This window comes from Hippocampus guttulatus, chromosome 12 (genome assembly GCF_054856545.1).
Source record: "Hippocampus guttulatus isolate MCC_2025c chromosome 12, RoL_Hgut_1.0, whole genome shotgun sequence".
NCBI classification, from domain to species: Eukaryota; Metazoa; Chordata; class Actinopteri; order Syngnathiformes; family Syngnathidae; genus Hippocampus; species Hippocampus guttulatus.
Window position 1 is genome coordinate 19,886,163 of NC_141272.1, and position 19,940 is coordinate 19,906,102.

Genomic DNA, 19,940 nt, shown 5'->3' on the forward strand with positions numbered 1-19,940 from the left:
GCCACTAATAAAGACAAAGAATTCACTGTTGGGATTTTTCGAGATCTAAAAAAAGCTTTTGATACAATAGATCATACTACATTATTGAATAAATTAGAGAGATATGGCATCAGAGGCATAGCATGTAAATGGATTGAAAGTTATTTAGAAAACAGATATCAGTAGGGGCAGTTCAATAACAAAAAATCAAATTTACTGAAGATTACCCATGGAGTTCCTCAGGGATCAGTGCTTGGACCAAAAATATTCATTTTATATATAAATGATATCTGTAGTGTTTCAAAACAATTCAAATGTGTCCTATTCGCCGATGATACAACCTTTTACTGCTCTGGAGAAAATATGAAACAACTCCTGAAAACTGTGGAAAATGAATTAAACAAATTAAAAAACTGGTTCGACAGAAATAAACTATCTTTAAATTTAACAAAAACTAAGTTAGTTGTTTTTGGCACGAGACCAATCAAAGACCAAGTTAAAATAAAGATAGATTTAATTGAAATTGAACGAGTTTATGAAAATAAGTTTCTTGGACTAGTAATAGATACTAAACTATCTTGGAAGCCACACATAGATAACGTTAATAGAAAAATATCCAAAACTATCGGGATACTCCACAAAACTAAGGATGTGTTGAATAAGAGTTCTTCGTACACATTATATTACTCATTATTACTCCCATATCCCTACTGTGTGGAAATATGGGGGAACGCCTGTAAAACAAACACACTCCCTGTTTTAAAACTACAAAAAAAGCAATCCGAATAATCAATAGGTCTAAATATATAGAACCCACAAATCCACTATTCATCAAATTAAACACAATGAAATTCTTTGACCTGGTTGACTTCAAAATCGCCCAATTAATGTATAAAGCACATAACAATCTCCTTTGCCAAAATATCCAGAAGCTTTTTGAAATTAGAGATAGTTTTTATAATCTAAGGGGTACTAATCAATACAAAAAATCCAGAACAAGAACAAACATCAAGCAAAGGTGTGTATCAGTAATAGGAGTCACTCTGTGGAATAAGCTTGAAACGGACCTGAAAATGACTAAATCGCTGGATTTGTTCAAAAACAAATTCAAAAGATTAGTACAAAACAACTACATAAATCAAAGTTAAGAAGATAAATTTGATATACTTATAAAATATAGTAATACAACGGTTTGTTCTTGTTTTGCATTTTTGATCAACTTATTAAATGTATTCAAGAAATGCAGTATTTATAATGTATATGAGAAAATTGATATAAAAAGGAGAAAGAATAATTATATATATATACAAACCGAAAGGTGTATAAATAGATAAGTACAGTACACATAAGGGTAAAAGTATTTGATGATATGTAGATTTTTTTCTTTTTCTTCTTTGTATTGAAAAATGATCAATTCATATTACTACACAACAAGGGGTAGGACTAGATAAGTTGTATACTTCTTCCTACTCCTTTGAGCATATAACTGTGATGATGTTTGTTTTACTTATTTTTTTTATTTTTCCTTTTAGAATTTTTGCTTGCCTTTTGTCAGTCTGTTCTCTGTTATTGTATGTTCTATATATGTTCAATAAACAATAAGCAAACAAACAATATATATAATTTTTTAAACTTATTTTATGTATTGTATTTTACATGTCAGCTGGTAATCAGGAGGGTTGGACAAGAAAAAAAGAAAACATTTGAGGGAGTACTCAAAAGCTGTTTGGTCTTTTAAATGTTTAGGAATCACTTTTTCTAAAGTTGAGGTTACATGTAGTCTCAGGGCAAGTTCAATTTAAACAGCTTAGTATTTCTGAATTTTGAGCATATTATTTAAAATGTCATGGGGGGGAGAGGGGTCCAAAAATGACCTTTAAATATGGTCAGAGTAAAAGGAATATCACCAGCATCCATTAATTTCCCTATTTTTTTCACATGCAATGATTCAACTGCAACTCTCACATCACAGCACAAATAACAGTAATACAGACAATGTGGTTTTATTGTAAGCTTACAAAGGGAAATTGAAGTGAATAAATACAATGGTCAATGTTGCAGACCAAATTAAAAGCAGGTTTGCAGCTCCCTACTCAGCAGCATATTACATAAATGTAGGAGGTACTGCCTTCTTGAACTAAATTAATGCATATAGTGAAATTTTCTGTGAGGCTGGATGTATCATTCTAATTGTTTGGAGACCTTGATTTAAAAAAAAAACAATCAAATGAAAAAACATGAACATTTTTAAATAATTACACTAAGAATTCTTCATGAAATTGGTTGGTGAACATTCAAATTTGAAGCGCCACCACACGAAATAACCTACCTCCTTCTCTGAGATCAACAACCAATTTTCACATGTTCAAAATGTCTTTACCTCTTAATTGTCAAACATGTTGCTCTTGTATTTGATTTATATTTTCTGCTGGACACATTTAATCTGAATATACACGATCTTGCATTTCAAACCTGGACAAAGCATGGCCTGAGGTCACACAGTCTCTGATTAGCCCTAACAGTGACCATGAAGTCAAAGTTAAATGTAAACAATGTGGTGCTTTTGTTCTGAAAGGTGTGCCTTTATTTATTTTATGAGCACACGTGCGGATGCATATAGAAGCTCGGTAGTAAGCAAGAGCTACGACTTGTGTCTGAAGTGATGTTTTATGGTTTTAAGATAAGAAGATAAGATAAGAAAACCTTTATTTGTCCCACACTGGGGAAATTTGCAATCTACAGCAGCAGAATTTTTTATATTTAGCAACGTTTCTGACCCCTCTAAAAAACATTTGTCAAAAATAGACTTACTTACAACAGTGTTCCTAATGCTAGCAACATTATTTGTCACGCGGCGAAGGGAAGATGGCCAAAAGGTTTTGGCCTGAAAATAGTCTACACAAATCTACACATACAGATAAATCAACATTATACATACATCACTAAATAATATAAGATAAGATAAGATAAGATAAGATAAGATATCCTTTATTTGTCCCACACTGGGGAAATTTACAGCCTCCAGCAGCAAGAATGTAGGCAGAAAGAAGAAGAAAAAACAAACAAACACCGTTCTATTAAGTGCAATATAAATACAAAATGGATAAATCGTAGTGCTATTTACAGTTGTTTTCCACATCATTTAATTATTATTAATATTATTGTTGCTATTTTTTATTCAGCAGCCTGACAGCAGTTGGTAGGAACGAGCGTCGGTATCTCTCCTTCTTGCAGCGCGGGTGTAACAGTCTCTGGCTGAAGGAGCTACCTAGTGCTGTCAGGGCGGGCTGGAGAGGGTGGGAGGGACTGTCCATCATAGCTTTTAGCTTAGTTAGCATCCTTCTGTTGCCCACCTCCTCCAGAGTGTCAAGGGAGCAGCCCAGGACAGAACTGGCCTTCCTGACCAGTCGCTCCAGTCTCTTTCTGTCCCGGGCTGAGATGCTGCCTGACCAGCAGACATATACTTCTCACTTATGTATAAATATGTGTGTGTGCTGAAGAGGGGTCTATTTCAACAAGGCAGGTTTCGTGAGAACTGAGAGTCTGTTCACCCTAAAATGAGGGAAACGCTGAGTTTTCCATTTCAAAAAGTGAGGTAACTCAAACCAGAGGAAGAAGGGTAACTCAAACCTGTTTCAGAGAGAGAGGTAACTTAAGCTCTCGGTCAGTTACCGTAGTAACAGAGTCTATGAACCTAACCTGTTCGAGACCAGATTTTTCTCAATGAACCTCAAGTTTCTTTCAGTGACCGCCCCTTTCAGGGCCATACTGTCATGATTCCGTTTTTGTGTGTCTGCAGCAGGTGGCAGAGGAGGGCTTTCCCTTCAGTATGCACACCTGCTGCACATCTCAATTAGCCATGTATTTCAGGACTGGCAAACTGTCAAGCCTTCGTCAGATTATTCTTCATCTTTTTCATGACCGTCTCCAAGTGTTGAATTCTCAAGACATTCTTTCTGATTCATGTGACGTACGTTCTCACCTCGTTTTTGCATTTTGGTCATAAGTATTTTACGTTCTGTAAATGTAGTCTCGGGTTTTTTATTTTTAAATTTTTTTAATGTATTTATTTTACGACAAGCTCTTTACATGATACTTTCCTTGACTTTTACAAGCATTTTTGGTTTGACTTGTTTTTCCTGGTTTTTTTTTGTTTGTTTTTTTTAACCAGCGTCATTTGTTGTAATTTGTTCGGTCTTGCGTATTTTTGGAAAATAAACTATTTTTTGTTCAAACCCTTCTGAGTCAACGTTTCTATAGAGTCTGATTCTGTTCCGGAACCAGCAGGTGGAGACAAACATGGCATGTCCTTTTGATCATGATCCCGTGGTTGAAAGTTCAGCATGACTGTGCAGAGAATTGAATATTCATTGGGAGATGATTATCAGACCGCGCATAAATGTTTTCACATTTCCAGTCTGTTGTCTTTCTGGGTGGTTCTGTTTCATGACCATCATCGACGTACACAACCTAATCTGCCCTTACATTTGCACCATTACCAATCGCAGTCATGCTCACAGCCGAGCAGATATTGTGTATTGCTCTTGCAAAATATTTTTTGGTGCAATATCGTAGATGCTGAGGCAATTGTATGCAAGGCCATCAGAAAAGTGTTTTTTTGCCGAGGTCTCACCTGTTTATGTTTATGTATTTCATGTTCAGATGTTGCCAAGTGCCCCTGGGGATTGCACCTTAATGAATTAATCCTTTCATGCACCAAAAATGATAACCTGTAACCTGATAAGATGATTGGCTGTCCAATGTAGTAACCGCTGCCCCTGAAAGGGTTAAAATAATAGGCAGCAGTTTCCCCGTTATATTATTGTGACTGGCAAGGACTACATTGAAAGTTATGCATTGAACTGAGCAGAAATGTTCCCCCACGCCGTCTCCCTCTCTTTCACAGCTGCAGCGGAGTTGCACTTCTCCCTGAAAATGTGTTGAAATTCGCTGTATGAGCGCATTATTTCCAGTTCTAGTGGGGTGAAAAACACAGCCGTCCTATTCCCCGTGACTCATCGAATCGGGGATCCATGGATGCTGGCTTTTCGTAGTTGTGGTGCACTCGCTTAACTCCAGGTGAAGACACTGCGAGTTGATTCGCCTGATTCAAATCTGCTGTTCTGGAACTGCAAACTCAGAGTTTCCCATCTCAGAGCAGATCATCTCAAGAGTTCAGTGTTGAACACAGAGTTTGTTGGACACTCTTTGTGCTAGGAACGGCTAATGGCGTTCAGCGGTTGGTGCAAAAAATGAATCTTACAATTAGAAATATAACAAACAAATCTAAAAATTAAATTTTGATGAGCGAATATAATTTTTTAATCCATCCATCCATCCATTTTCCGAACCGCTTGATCCTCACTAGGGTCGCGGGGGGTGCTGGAGCCTATCCCAGCCATCTCCGGGCAGTAGGCGGGGGACACCCTGAATCAGTTGCCAGCCAATCGCAGGGCACACAGAGACGAACAACCATCCACGCCCACACTCACACCTAGGGACAATTTAGAGTGTCCAATCAGCCTGACATGCATGTTTTTGGAATGTGGGAGGAAACCGGAGCACCCGGAGAAAACCCACGCAGGCCCGGGGAGAACATGCAAACTCCACACAGGGAGGCCGGAGCTGGAATCGAACCCGGTACCTCTGCACTGTGAAGCCGACGTGCTAACCACTGGACTACCGGGCCGCCCAATTTTTTAATCCATAAAATATATTCCATATCGACACACAGAGCAATTTATTGAAACAAGACAACATGTTTTTTTGAAATAATTTAAAAATAACATGGACAAAGTTGAGGGAAGCATGTTTGCTTGGCCCTCAGCAAGCGTTCCAGTTTTTCCCTGTGGTCACTTTGCAAAATCAACTGGCCTCCCCTGCCTTACACCACAGTGCCTGAAGTGCCTGAAGGTGTGTACGCTCTATATATAGTATGTATTATTTTTGCATTGGAATTCTTGAGACTACTTTTTAAAGGTCTTGGTCTCGTCTCGGAATCGAAGGCAGTTTTACTCGGCCTTGTCTTGGTCTCGGCTTTCGATTAAAACTGGTGAAGACCAAACGAGTACGACTGTGATCAGTGAGAAATGCAGAATGCAGGTGCTGTGCTTCCTTCCCGTTTTCGCTTGGACTGCCACACTCCCTGTGCAGTGATAAAGTATGAAGATGACTGGAGAAGCAGGGCTTCCAAAAAATTTGAAAAAATGTCAGAAAACTGTACAGTCATTCTGTATCTTTTCTAACCGAAATGTAACCTGAGCACTCATACAAATTGTGTGTTGCATTGTGTAGCAGGATGGTAATGCTGCCTGGCCTTAACCAATTAGCTTATCAACGTTCAATGGTTCCCTATAAAAGTAGAGAGGAGTGCTCGTGCCCTCCTCTTGCTCGCTGGTTTTAAGGTCCGCTCACTTTCGGGGTCACCTTGTCCTTCCGCTATGCCAATACAGGTAATGTAGCAGTAGCTGCCTCAGTCTTTTAGTGTCAGAGGTAAAGTCAATCTTTGATTTAATTTTAGACATTGAAGTATTGGACACTCAGCCATTCAGTGGCTCTTATAGGGGTTCCCTATTACAGGATCAACGCGCTCGCAATTTTGCCTCAACAATTACATCCGGGTAAGCAGTTGTGCTCTCTTCCTCATCTCCTTTCCGATATGATCCCCAACGCAGCCGATCGGTATGTATGGCTCATGGCCACCTGTCTGTCAACTTTTAACCACATTAAGAAGGAATATTGAGTTAGATTAATTTTTATTCTGTATATTTGTGTTTAGCGGAGACAGATCACAGCGGGCCATATGATCTGGATGCTCCAGAGAGAGTGCTGCTTTTTTTACTTTGTTTTTGATTACCGTAGGTTCAGTCTGATTATTTTTCATTAGTTTCCTGATGGGTGGTCGACAGGTTAGCACATCCACCAAAAAATGCACAGGTGCAATGTTCACTCTGGCCTTCTTCTGTGGAGTTTGCATGTTCTCCCTGTGCCTGCATGGGTTTTCTCTGGGTACTCCGGTTTCCTCCCACATTCCAAAAACATACATGGCAGGTGAATTGAACACTTTAAATTATCCCGGGGTGTGTGACTGAGTGTGAATGGTTGTTTGTCTTTGTGTATCCCGCGATTGGCTGGCAACCAGTTCAGGGTGTCCCCCGCCTACTGCCTGAAGACAGCTGGGATAGGCCCCAACACGCCTGCGACCCTCGTGAGGATATGTGGAGTAGAAAATGGATGGATGGATTTCTGTCCTTGTGTAGATTGAGCGCCTCGATCATTGCCTTCGATTGGCGATGCCTTGCCGTGCTTAATGGGGCTTTGGCGGGGGCAGCTGATGCCTCCCTCCTCCGTTGTACTGCATGACACCAAACTGGTGCAACTTTGAGCACGCCTATTTCCAGTTCTTTGTCTCTTGGCTGTTGCTTTTAAATCCTTGTTTTATTTATTTTAAAAAGAAGTGTTTTATAACTTGCTGACATTCAGAGCTAACGATGACTTAAAAAAGTGAGTTTGTGTAGCATTGTCAAAAGCAAGATAACACAATAACAATGGACACCTCAAGTATTAGTTAATGCCCAAGACGTTACTTGGCAGGTTCTTGTTCAATGGAAACATTATTCATTACACCAGTAAATGGGTTGAGCTTTAAACACAGCCAACGGGAAATATTTATAGTCTGTGGCGTCCTCTATGTTGGTGCTTCAGCTGTAGAAAGATGATCGTTTGGTTCAGCAATTAACCTGAAAGCTAACAATGTGTTAACTAGTACAAAGTCAATAACACTGTATGAATATGGTCTATCAAATGTATTGAATTAAAACTATTGCAGACATTTTATTTTAGTTAAAGTTATTTTAGTTAGAGTTAAAGAATATTTTAAGACAATTAAAAAAAATCAGTGCGGGTACTGTTAAAAGATTCACAGAAACATTTTCATTCAGTTTAAAAAAGGGTTCATATATTTGAAATACATGTATGCAATGTGTTCCTCTGGCCTATATAATTATGTGCTTGTTTGCACTAAGAACATACGTGTTTGTTGTTGAAGTTGTTTTTGTTGCAAACTTGCGATGGGTAAATGAAGCTCAAATTTGTCTCATTAACCAGTTTTTTATTTTCTGAAACTTTTCGATGGCACCGTTGGTTTACAGAAAGGGGTCTAAGAATTGGCACTGACTGTTCCGACCCACTTGATTGTGCATCCCCGCTATTACGAAACAAAGGAACTGTGGCTAGAGGAAATTCTGAGCGTCTAGTACAGGGATCGGCAACCCAAAATGTTGAAAGAGCCTTATAGGACCAACCCCCCCCCCCCCCAAAACAAATATGTCTGGAGCCGCAAAAATAAAAATAAAAGCCTTCTATAAAACTTACAATGAAGGAAACACGTGCTGTATGTATGAAGGAGACTGGACTATCTCAGAATTGTTTATGTTATTCATTCCTTTGTTGTGTGTTCACAAATGCCCCCATAGAATTTATTTGGCAATTTCCTCGCTTGATTTTTTTGTTTTGGTGGATTATTTTCGCTTTTCTTAGTGTCAGTGAAGTGATCATTAATTTCCGTTTTTCTGAGGCTGTCTTTGAACGCCTCTCGAGTCGAACGAGAAGAGAGAAGGCACGGAGTCGGACGTAGACGTGTCTGTTTTTGTCGAGACTGTTAAAAGCATAAATAAAGTGTGCGTTTTAAAAAAAACACCACAGCTCTCCTTTTTCGTAGCTGCAACATGTATCTATATCTATTTGAGCTATATTATCCGACTATCAAAATCTTTTTCCATATTCAAACATTTTTTATAAAGCTCCAGAGAGCCACTAAGTGTCGCTAAAGAGTGGCATTCGTGTTGCCGACCTTCGGTCTAGTAACTCTTGGAAAAACCCCAGCCGCAGTGGCTGCTGAGCAAAAATGTTTATGTCAAGCCTAGGTTGAGGGTGTCAATTTCATAATTCCAAGTATAAAGAAATACAAAAATGTCAATGTAGAATTGGTCAATCTGCTTCTTTTAATCACTGTAAATTTGTAATTTACTGCAGGAGGTTTAAGGGTGCCCCATTATGTTTTTAAACTGTTGACGTTCTTTTCAATAAATGGTGGACTGATTCAAATGAAACACTCGTAAGAGCTGAGAGCACCATCTGCAGGAACAAGGTCACATTGCAGCCATGACAGAAAGCCAGTTGTTCGCCGGATAGGTGATTTTATTGAAACAAATGTCGTATTTACCCTACATGTTGAGGAACTAAACATTGATAAATACATGCTTGGCCATAATGAAGGCCACTGGCTTGAAACACTATGTAATCTTGGCAGCACCTACGGATGTAAAAGTAAAGATCAAAACCTAGTTCTTATTAACAGGAGGGTGGATTTTGTTCAAACACTATTCAAGGCAAAATTAAGAGCTCTCCAGAAAATGCTTTTTCTTCTCATCTATAGCCATATAAATCACTTCTCAATCAACAAATCTAGAATACATTTATTGTTGTTTAATGCAGCAATGTAAAATGTATCAATATTATAATCATCATGTTATTGTGTATGTGGATAGATAGATAGATAGATAGATAGATAGATAGATAGATAGATAGATAGATAGATAGATAGATAGATAGATAGATAGATAGATAGATAGATCACATTGTTTGGGCTTCATTGATCACATTGGTTGGCCACATTGATTGATCGCAATGAAGAAAATTTGCAACCAATTAATTGACTGTTTTTAATGATATCTGGATTAATATTAGTTGGTAAAATACTTACAAAAGTATTTTTTTAATCATATCATCACAACTGTACATGCATTTATTTCAGCAATTGTTTGAACAATAAACATTAAATCTAAAAATACCATAGCGGACATGTTCAATCAACACTCACTTCAACATAATCAAGACCATTATTCACAATCAGCGAATCATCTCCGATTATACCCATTCCAAATGGTTGTATTAAACTGAGCCTGCATACTACTACAGTATGTTCACAATATTTTTGCTTGGAGTTGAGTAGATGAATGAATGGGCTACATATGAAAAACAAGACAATACATATTTTAAAGCATGACCACAAAGCTGTCACAGCCAAGACTTCTTAGTGCGCCCCAACCTGGCCATGTTGGCCAACTTGACCTTCACCTTGTCTGTGTTCTCTGGACTCCTCTTTGAGGTGCATTCCACAGTTGAGTCTGTCTCAAAAGAGATCGCCGGGGCACGTGTGAGCAAACCCCCTGTCTTCTCTTGAGCCATGGCCGATCTGGTCTGTAGAACCAGCTGACCTCTCAGAGAATGCCTGAGTTGAAGCAATAGGGGATTTTGCTTGGAGTACAGTTTATCCGGATCCTTCTCCTGACTGCAACAGTTGGAGCAGGCTGAGCAGAGGACACGGATAATGTAGACCCAGCCCAGGTAGTGAAGCTCTGCAATGTTGAGCACAAAGCAGCCCAGGCTGATGCTAAACATAAAGTTGAGGAAAATGGTTTTCTCAGTGGCACGGGACACAAAACAGTCTGTGCGAGTTGGGCAGGGGTAGGTCTCGCAACGGAAGAGGTGAGGAACCTCAAAGCCAAATAACAAATACTGGCCCACTAGGAATGTGATTTCCATGATGGATCGAAGTAACACGTGAAGAATGTAGATGAGTAGAACCTGCTGAGATTGTTCGGTGGGATCTTCTGCAAGTGCACCACGACCCTCCTCCAGGAAGCTTTGTTGCACTTTTTCGCTCTCATCCCAATCATCCCTAAAATGAGGACAGTAAGTCGGCACACCCACCCTCATCGCCTCCTTGCCGTCCTTCTGGTCAGCACCTTGCCTTGAAGACCTTTGCCTTAACACCTGCCCCCGTTGTCCATCCAGCTTCTCATCTTTGGCAATTTTATGCAAAACAAATACGATGTAGAATATCGACGGAGTGGAGACCAGCACAATTTGAAAAACCCAGAACCTAAGATGGGACACAGGTGCAAATGTGTCGTAACAGACATTGTTGCATCCAGGCTGCTGGGTATTGCAGGTGAATTTGGACTGCTCATCGTTGTAGACGGCGTCTCCCACCAAGGCTACCAGCAGGATGCGGAAAATGAGCAGCATAGTGAGCCAGATCTTGCCTATCACTGTAGAATGATTCTGGACCTCCGACAGAAAACGCCCAAGAATGGACCAGTCGCCCATGACTTGACCTTAGTAAAAAAAAAGAAAAAAAAAAAAAGAAACAAAAGCGTAAAACCTCTTAACACTGTCTGCTTTTGTTCCTAAAAATATATTGTCTTGACTCTACACTACACCACTGTAGAAGTACATCAGATATGTTCTTGTCTAATTTGTTTCGACTACATGATCCATAAATTACTTCCCTAGGTATTGTCCATTTTTATGTTATTGATATGTGGAGTGTGAAGTATATGGTTGTTGTTTTTTTAATTCTTTAAAAATAAAACTTCATATAGGAGTTTTCATAACCTTTTGTTTCTGTGTTCTTTGGTTTTAATTGCCCTCATCAAGTTACATTATTTAACCCGAAATGTACTGTATGTACAATCGTTATGGGCTAAAATATGTGACACCAGAAACTGAATCTGAATCGTTTATAATTGAATTTGAAAAGTTAAAGTTGAGTTAGTGCATTAAAAAACTGAATCTAAGTTACACGAATTGAATGAGCATGGTTTAATTTGAATCTTAACTTTTAAAAACAGAATCTGAATTACACTATTGAGTTTGAATTCTTTACTGGTAATTTAATACTGTAGGTTTTTTTTCACATTCAGTTTTATATACACAAACCCAATTCCAATAAATTTGGGACATTGTCTAAAATGTAAATGAAAACAGAATACAATGACTTTAAAATCCTTTTCAACCTATTTCAATTGAATACACGACAAAGACCAGATACTCAATAATCCAACTCATATACTGCATGTGACTGTTGTTTTTTGCAAATATTTCTCATTTTGAGTTTCATGTCTGCAACACATTCCATAAAAGCTGGACATGGGCATTTTTTACCACTGCGGTACACCACCATTCCTTTTATACACAATGAGCATTTGGGAACTGAGGACATTTATTGTTGAAGCTTTGTAGGTGGAATTCTTTACCATTCTTGCTTGATGTACAGCTTCAGTTGCTCACCCATCCAAGGTGTCCTTTGTCGGATTTCGCATTTCATAATGTGCCACACATCTTTAATGGGAGACAGGTCTGGACTGCTGGCATGCCACTCAAGAACTCTCACTCTTTTATTATGGACCCATGCTGTTGTAATGTGCAGAATGTGGCTTATAATTGTATTGCTAAAATGAGCAGGGACATCTCTGAAAAATACGTTGCTTGGATGGCAGCTTCATTTTCTCCAAAACCTGAGTGTACCCTTTAGCATTTAAGATGCCTTCACCATGCCATGAGCACTAGCACACCTTCATACCGTTCCAGATGCTGGCTTTTGAACTGTATGCTGATAACAATCCGAATAGTCCTTTTCCTCTTTGGCCAGAAGGGTACGACAACTATGACAACTTGAAATGTGGGCCCGTCATACCAAAGCACACTTTGCATCAATCCATCTCATATGAGCTCAGGCCCAGAGAAGCCGGCGACGTATCTGGATAGTGCTGATCTATGGCTTTTGCCATGCATGGCAGCGTTTGACCTTGCATTTGCAGATGTAGCGACAAACTGTTCAAACTGACAAAGGTTTTCTGAAGTGTTCCAAAGCAAACATGGAAACACAATGATGCCCTTTTTTTAATGCAGTGCCACCTGAGTAATCAAAGGTCACGGGCATTCAATGTTTGTTTCTGGTCTTGCCGCTTATGTTTAGAGATTTCTCCAGATTCTCCAGAATCTTTGAATATATTTTGGACTGCAGATGATGAAATAGTTTAATACCTTGCAATTGTACATTGTGAAACATAATTCTTCAACTTTCTGGACTATTTTCACACACAGCTGTTCACACAGTTCTGAACCTTTTGTTTGTTTGTTTGTTTGTTTGTTTATTGAACATAAAACATATATACCTCAGTCTATCCTTGCTTGTGAAGAACTCTTTTTGTCACCCAATTATGCTTCACATGCTTCCAATTAACCTGTTCGCCTGTGGAATGTTCCAAACGGGCATTGTTGTTGTTGTTGTGTTTTTTTTATTTTTAAATTTAAGCATTCCACAACTTTCTCAGTCTTTGGTTGCTCCGTTCCAGCTTTTTTGGAATGTGTTAGAGACATCAAATTCATAATGAGAGAATATTTGCAAAAGAACAATATTATACACCAGGTTGAACAGGAAATATCTTGTCATTGTAGTGTATTGAATAGAATATAGTTTGAAAAGGATTTTCAAATCATTGGATTCTGTTTTTATTTACATTTTACACAACATCCCAACTCCATTGGAATTGGGGGTTGTAGTTGCTATTTGCAGAACCAGTTATGCGTAACTCGGCAAATTAAATAATGAGTAGCAGAATGAAGGTTTAACTTACCTTCATGTAAGCCCGAACTTTCCCAAGTAAATCCTTGTAACTAAGCTTTGCAATGCATTTTCATGGCTTTTTAAATCTTCAAGTTTGGATGAGATGAATCCCGTTGAGCCTGGTAAGGGAGAATAGGCTGACCACACATAATGAACCAGTCCGTCTGAAACTGGCATTGTGCGGTGTGGCTGCAAAGGCAGGCAATGTACAGTGCAAAACACAATGAGGGGGTTCCTTTTCTGAAAAGCTGGGAATGGTGAAACGGTTCAACAGTGTATGGAACGAGCTGGAAAGAAACAATGCCAGGTTTTGTAAAAGCCCTGTGTTTAGCTAGTAAAATAAAGCTCATACTTTAAGTATGTAATTATATTAAAAACAACTGGGTTTGTCAGGATCTACAATATTGTCTATCAGTGTGTTTACATCCACAGCCACTTAATATACAACTGCAGCATTGGCCATTTGAATAAAGTACTTGTTGTAAATCAACAGTGATTGTAACTGTGAGTATGGTATCAGACTGAATAAGACTGATTTGGATTATTTGGCACTGTTATGTGGAGAAAAGGTATCACACAGAGATCAGATTTTTGAAATTTGACAGTTGCGCCAATTCAAACCCTTATCTCACAGGTGTCAAAGTCAAGGCCATGGGGCCACATCCGGCCCGCCACATCCTTTTAGGTGGCCCGCGAAAGCAAATCATCTATGTCAACTTCCTTAAATTTGTACTGAAATCTCAAATTTTCATACGTAATAAATAACGGCGACATTTTGCAATAATTCCGTTACCCTGTTTACACTCACTTGAGCAATAATTGAACAAATACTTGACTGATTTCAACACTAGTGAGTCATCTTTTTTTTGTGTGTGTACAAGTAAAAATGTGATATGATGATTAAACATTTATTCGGTTTCACTGTCTTAACAGCCCTCCGCGGGAAGACGTAACTCCAAAGTGCCCTGCAACAAAAATTAGTTTGACACCCCTGCCTTATCTGCTTGTCAAGGCCTTTATTGCACACAGTCACTTGATATGGAATGCGTCTTTTTTTTTCATTTTTGTATTTCTTTCGGGCGGCCCGGTGGTCCAGTGGTTCGCGCGTCAACCTCATAGTGCAGAGGTCGTAGTTCGATCCTGGCTCTAGCCTTCCTGTGGGGAGTTTGCATGTTCTCCCCGTGCCTGCGTGGGTTTTCTCTGGGTACTCTGGTTTCCTCCCACATTCCAAAAAACATGCATGGCAGGCTGAATCCATCCATTTTCCGAACCGCTTGATCCTCACTAGGGTCGCGGGGGGTGCTGGAGCCTATCCCAGCCATCTCCGGGCAGTAGGCGGGGGACACCCTGAATCAGTTGCCAGCCAATCGCAGGGCACACAGAGACGAACAACCATCCACGCCCACACTCACACCTAGGGACAATTTTAGAGCGTCCAATCAGCCTGACATGCATGTTATTGGAATGTGGGAGGAAACCGGAGCACCCAGAGAAAACCCACGCAGGCCCGGGGAGAACATGCAAACTCCACACAGGGAGGCCGGAGCTGGAACCGAACCCGGTACCTCTGCACTGTGAAGCCGACGTGCTAACCACTGGACTACCGGGCCGCCCGGCAGGCTGAATGAACAGTCTAAATTGTCCCCAGGTGTGGGTGTGAGCACGGATGGTTGTTCGTCTACGTGTGCCCTGCGATTCGCTGGCAACTGGTTCAGGGTGTCTGTCCACTGCCTACTGCCTGAAGACAGCTGGGATAGGCTCCAGCATGCCCCACGACCCTTGTGAGGGTAAAGCGGATCAGAAAATGGATGGATGGATGGATGAATTTCTTTCTCTAACCATGGTTTGGCAAATTGGGTTTGGCCTATTGGTCAAACAGAACCTAAGGGGGGAAAAAAAATCACTTCCCGGAAATCAGTCTTTTTTTCCCTCCAACATGTTCAACTTTTGTATTTCTCTTTTTTGGATTACACGACATAACACAATTTCCTAAATTTCATAACTGTACCAAAAGCATAACTACAGTGAAATATATTGTGCACCTCCATGCCTTTTAATGCTAGTATTAATTTTTATGTTGTTTTATCCATTTGTTTTTTAGCTGCTTAAAAAAAACAACAACAAACAAATAAGTGGAGCAGCTGGAGCTCTGGTGCAGCCGACACAACCTCGGGCTGAACACGCTCAAGACTGTAGAGATGATCGTGGACTTCAGGAAACATTCTTCTCCACAGTTGCCCCTCACACTATCCAACTGCCCTGTGTCAACCGTCGAGACCTTCAAGTTCCTGGGAATCACAGTCTCCCAGGACATGAAGTGGGAAGTCAACACCATCTCCATCCTGAAAAGGGCCCGGCAGAGGATGTACTTCCTGAGGCTGCTGAGGAAGCATGGCCTGCCACAGGAGGTGCTACGACAGTTCTACACGGCAGTCATCGAATCAATCCTGTGTTCTTCCATCACGGTTTGGTTTGGGGCCGCCACAAAAAAGGACAAAATCCGACTTCAACGGACAGTTAGGACGGCGGAAAAAATCGTTGGCACCGCCCTACCCACTCTTGAGGACTTGCACACTGCAAGAATCAAGACAAGGGCACGGAAAATCCTCCTGGATCCCCCGCACCCTGCCCACCACCTTTTCCAGCTACTCCCCTCAGGCAGACGCTACAGATCCATGCGCACCAAATCCAGTAGACACTTAAACAGCTTCTTCCCTCTAGCCATTAACTCCTTAAACAGTCACTGACGTAGTCACTCTTCTTGTACTACAAATACTGCTACTGGTTACTCTAAAATGGTTCAATGATTTGTTGTTTACGATGATACTAATGCAGCGTGTTATACTGGAGACAAATTCCTTGTGTGTTCTACATACTTGGCCAATAAAGATGATTCTGATTCTTCTGATTCTGATTCTGATAAAACAAAGAACACAAAAATATTTCTGTGCCATAACTGGTTAGCACATTCACCTCCCAATGGTGAGGTTGTGGGTTCAAACCCGGGCTCTGACCTTCCTGTGTGGAGTTTGCATGTGATCCCCTTTCCTTCGGTATTCCAAAAACATGCGTGATCGGTAAATCAAAAAATTGAATTGGCCAGAGGTGTCACATGAGGAGCTGAATTTGTCCCAGATGCAAACACAGAAGTCAATTAAAAAGTCTTTATATCCTCAAAAATATGAAGTAACCACACAGAGCAGTACTGGATGCAGAAGACATGGAAGAAAGCTGAATGTTCTGACAACAGATCACTGTGCGACTCAATAAATACTGAGACATCAGGCCATGCCCAATCCTAGCTTGTGAGGGACCTCCTCGTAGAAGTCCCGGAGGAGGAAAACGTCAAGGATGAGCGACCTTGAGACCCAGAAACGTCCCTTGAGGCCGTTTGGAAGGAGCAGAAAGGATAGCAGCTACACTGTATAAAAAAGGCATGTAATCTGAACAGTATAGACAACAAAAACAATATAAACAGCATAAACAACAACATAAACAATGGCGCTTGTGGCTATTGTGGGTAGAGTGAGGTAGTGCACACTTCATCATCAAATCAGTCTGTTCAGTCTGTCAAGTGGGTTGGCTGCAGGGATTTTGAAGGTCCAGCAGGTGGCAGTGGTCAGCGACACAGTATCAGCACAGTATCAACACAGTGTGTCATTGTGTCGACACGCCTCATGAGGCCTCATGGACCTATCACTACTGGATCGCATTTTGAGGGTCTGCATACAATATGTTACATTGTATGACTTTTTATGAATCCACAAAAAAGATGGTCGTAGACCGAAATAGGATAGCACCTTGCCGGTACATTCAATTGCATGCGGTGAGGTGCGGACTGCTCGTACTTTTTACCAGCTCTGCTATTTCATCCACTGGTAATTTGGAAATTTTAAATATAGTCACATAATGTTGTAAAACACAATATATGTGTACCATCTGTATATTGTTAGGCTTTGTCGAAAAAGAGCACAGGACCCACACCCAGACACAATAAACTCCAAATGGTTTATTGCCAGGAAGTGGGACAGGTCTAGGTGGCAGGAACTGAAAGGAGTCAAAATGACCAAGTCGAGGAGTACAGGAATGCTGGGGTGTAGCAACTTGGCAGGAGCGAGTATGGCAGGAAAGAACGCTGACGAACTGGCAAACGGGTGGCTGTTGAGGCTGGCTTTTATGCTGCAAGTGGCTGATGAGCAAAAGACTCGCAGGTGTGGAAGGGAGGCATGTGCACCAATTAGCGAGACGCCCAGTCCACGCTGAAAAAGGAAACAACAAAAAGGGAGGGGCAACACTGTGGACAAACAATGCCTCCTAACATATATATTTGACGAGGAACACGGAAGTGGATTTCTTGCCTGTGTACTATCTATGCAGCAGCGGGTGCATGTGCCCCTCTTGCTTCTCACACTCTGGAAGATGTTTGTCGTCTGCAGTTTTTAACTTCGATCAACGGCAAAGTTGGAAGGAGGAGTGTGGTTAGTTGAACTGAGCTTTACATGTAACACAAGCCTGGCAAGATCACGTGATTGATGTCGTCCTCATTTCGACATTAATATCTTGAATGTTCATACTTTGCCTTTCCATTGCGAATGATGGTATGCTGGTTAAATATTTAGTTTACGTGATTTGTTTTTCGTGGGCTTCGATAATCTGCACCAAAAGAGAATACAAAAAGATGAGACAGGCCGGCGAGTGCATGTTAAATTACATTTGATTAGAGATTTTGATTCTTATAAACCTCAACAACAAGATTGGAGTACTGACTCTAAAGTAGGTACTGTTCAGCGTCACTTATATAGAGCTTGTCAGTCATTTTTAGATATGTAATGTATCTAGTCTGTGTGTAATAGTCATACGGTGGTAATCATCCAAAGTCAGTTTTACGGTGCTGCAACAAAGGAGGTAAATGAACTTGTTCTCATCTACTGTGCATTGAATCAAGAGCAGCCATCTCGTGACCTCTGCGTCCCGCGTCATAGATGCATAATTTTCCCGCGGGACGCACAGTTCCAAATTATGTGCGTTTTTAGGACGCAAGGAAATTTCTCAGTCAAAACAAACAAACAAACAAAAAAAAACGACGGTACATCTTTTTTTCCAACAAAGATCGCAGTTTGACAAACGCTGCCATTGTTGTTTTGATCTCACAATACGGCATCTCGCGTGACGAGATTTCCGTTCTCGCAAGACAAGATTGGCGAGATCGGCATACGATTGTGTAACGTTAAAACAAGTGTTGTGGACGTTTATTGCGGAGATATCACAGAGGAAGCAGCTAAAATTGGATAGTTTTTTTGCGATAATAAGTTGACTTATAGAGAGGAGAATTTATTAACTCAAAGACTGAACCATGGGATGAAATAACCTATTTCTCAGCAAATCTTGTATTCCTGAATTGTTTAAATTTTTGCAGCATTTGTTTAAAAGAAATAAACCTATTATCAATGTATATCATTGTTGTTTGTGTTCTTATCATATGCAATTGAAGAAGTAGACCATTTCAGAATTCAAAATTTGGGACTCTCTAAATGCATAATGGGACTCATACTTTCCTGATCAGCGAGTCCGTGGGCTCAAACTGTAAAATTATCACTGCAAGAGTATCTGATATGGTCGGACATTTGACAACCACTACAATTACAGGTAATAAGCAAACATTCCGGCTTAAAGTTGTGTATTTGTCACGCCAAGCTGTTGACCCATGCAAAACTCAACAGATGCCCGCTGGCAGGCCATCTGGTTTCGACAGATGCCTTGTGCGGAAATCATGAAAGAGGGACGGGTCGAGGATTCAGGAGCAGGTTGTTGTCGTCGAACTACAATCTGTTGGTTAAGTACGGCTGGGAGTGCAAATGGGCTGACATTAAGGTGGCGGCCACATTACGTTCATCGCTGGAATAGAGATGAGTGGCAGCCGTGGGACCCGCACCGCAGGAACAATGATGAATAGCGGCCGCTATTCAATTATCGAAGGAAGGTTGGTTCCAATCTATGTTGGGGTTATGGAGTTTTAACCATGGTAACCCTAATACAATCGAAGCCACATTCGAGGGCATGCCAAAAACACCTCTTTTCTATATAAATTCTCGAGAGTCTTAACTAGAACGGTGAGATGTTTGACCTCTGCCAGGAGACGCCCGTCTAGGTCAAATACAATATTTACTTCTTCAAAATCTTCCATGATGGCCCGGTGGTCCAGTGGTTAGCGCGGAGAGGTGCAGGGTTCGATTTCTGCTCCGGCCTCCCTGTGTGGAGTTTGAAATTTCTCCTTGTGCCTGCGTAGATTTTCTCTGGGTACTCCAGTTTCCACCCACATTCCAAAAAACATGCATGCCAGGTTAATTGAACATTCTAAATTGTCCCTAGGTGTGAGTGTGAGCGTGGATGGTTTTTCGTCTGTGTGTGCCCTGCAAGTGGCTGACAACCGGTTCTGGGTGTCCCCCGCCGACTGCCCAAAGACAGCTCGGATAGACTCCAGCACCCC

At 40.7% G+C, this 19,940-nt stretch overlaps 1 protein-coding gene across 1 annotated transcript; it reads right to left on the reverse strand.

The window, feature by feature from the left end:
* Positions 1–9,653: 9,653 nt before the first annotated feature.
* On the reverse strand, positions 9,654–13,632 carry LOC147197775 (gap junction delta-2 protein). The gene is made up of 2 exons (XM_086125442.1): positions 13,464–13,632; positions 9,654–11,159 (listed from the first exon to the last, which is right to left on the reverse strand). Exon 2 carries the CDS (start codon positions 11,149–11,151, stop codon positions 10,057–10,059), a length of 1,095 nt encoding a protein of 364 aa, XP_085981568.1. The 5' UTR covers positions 11,152–11,159; positions 13,464–13,632; the 3' UTR covers positions 9,654–10,056.
* Positions 13,633–19,940: the final 6,308 nt, after the last annotated feature.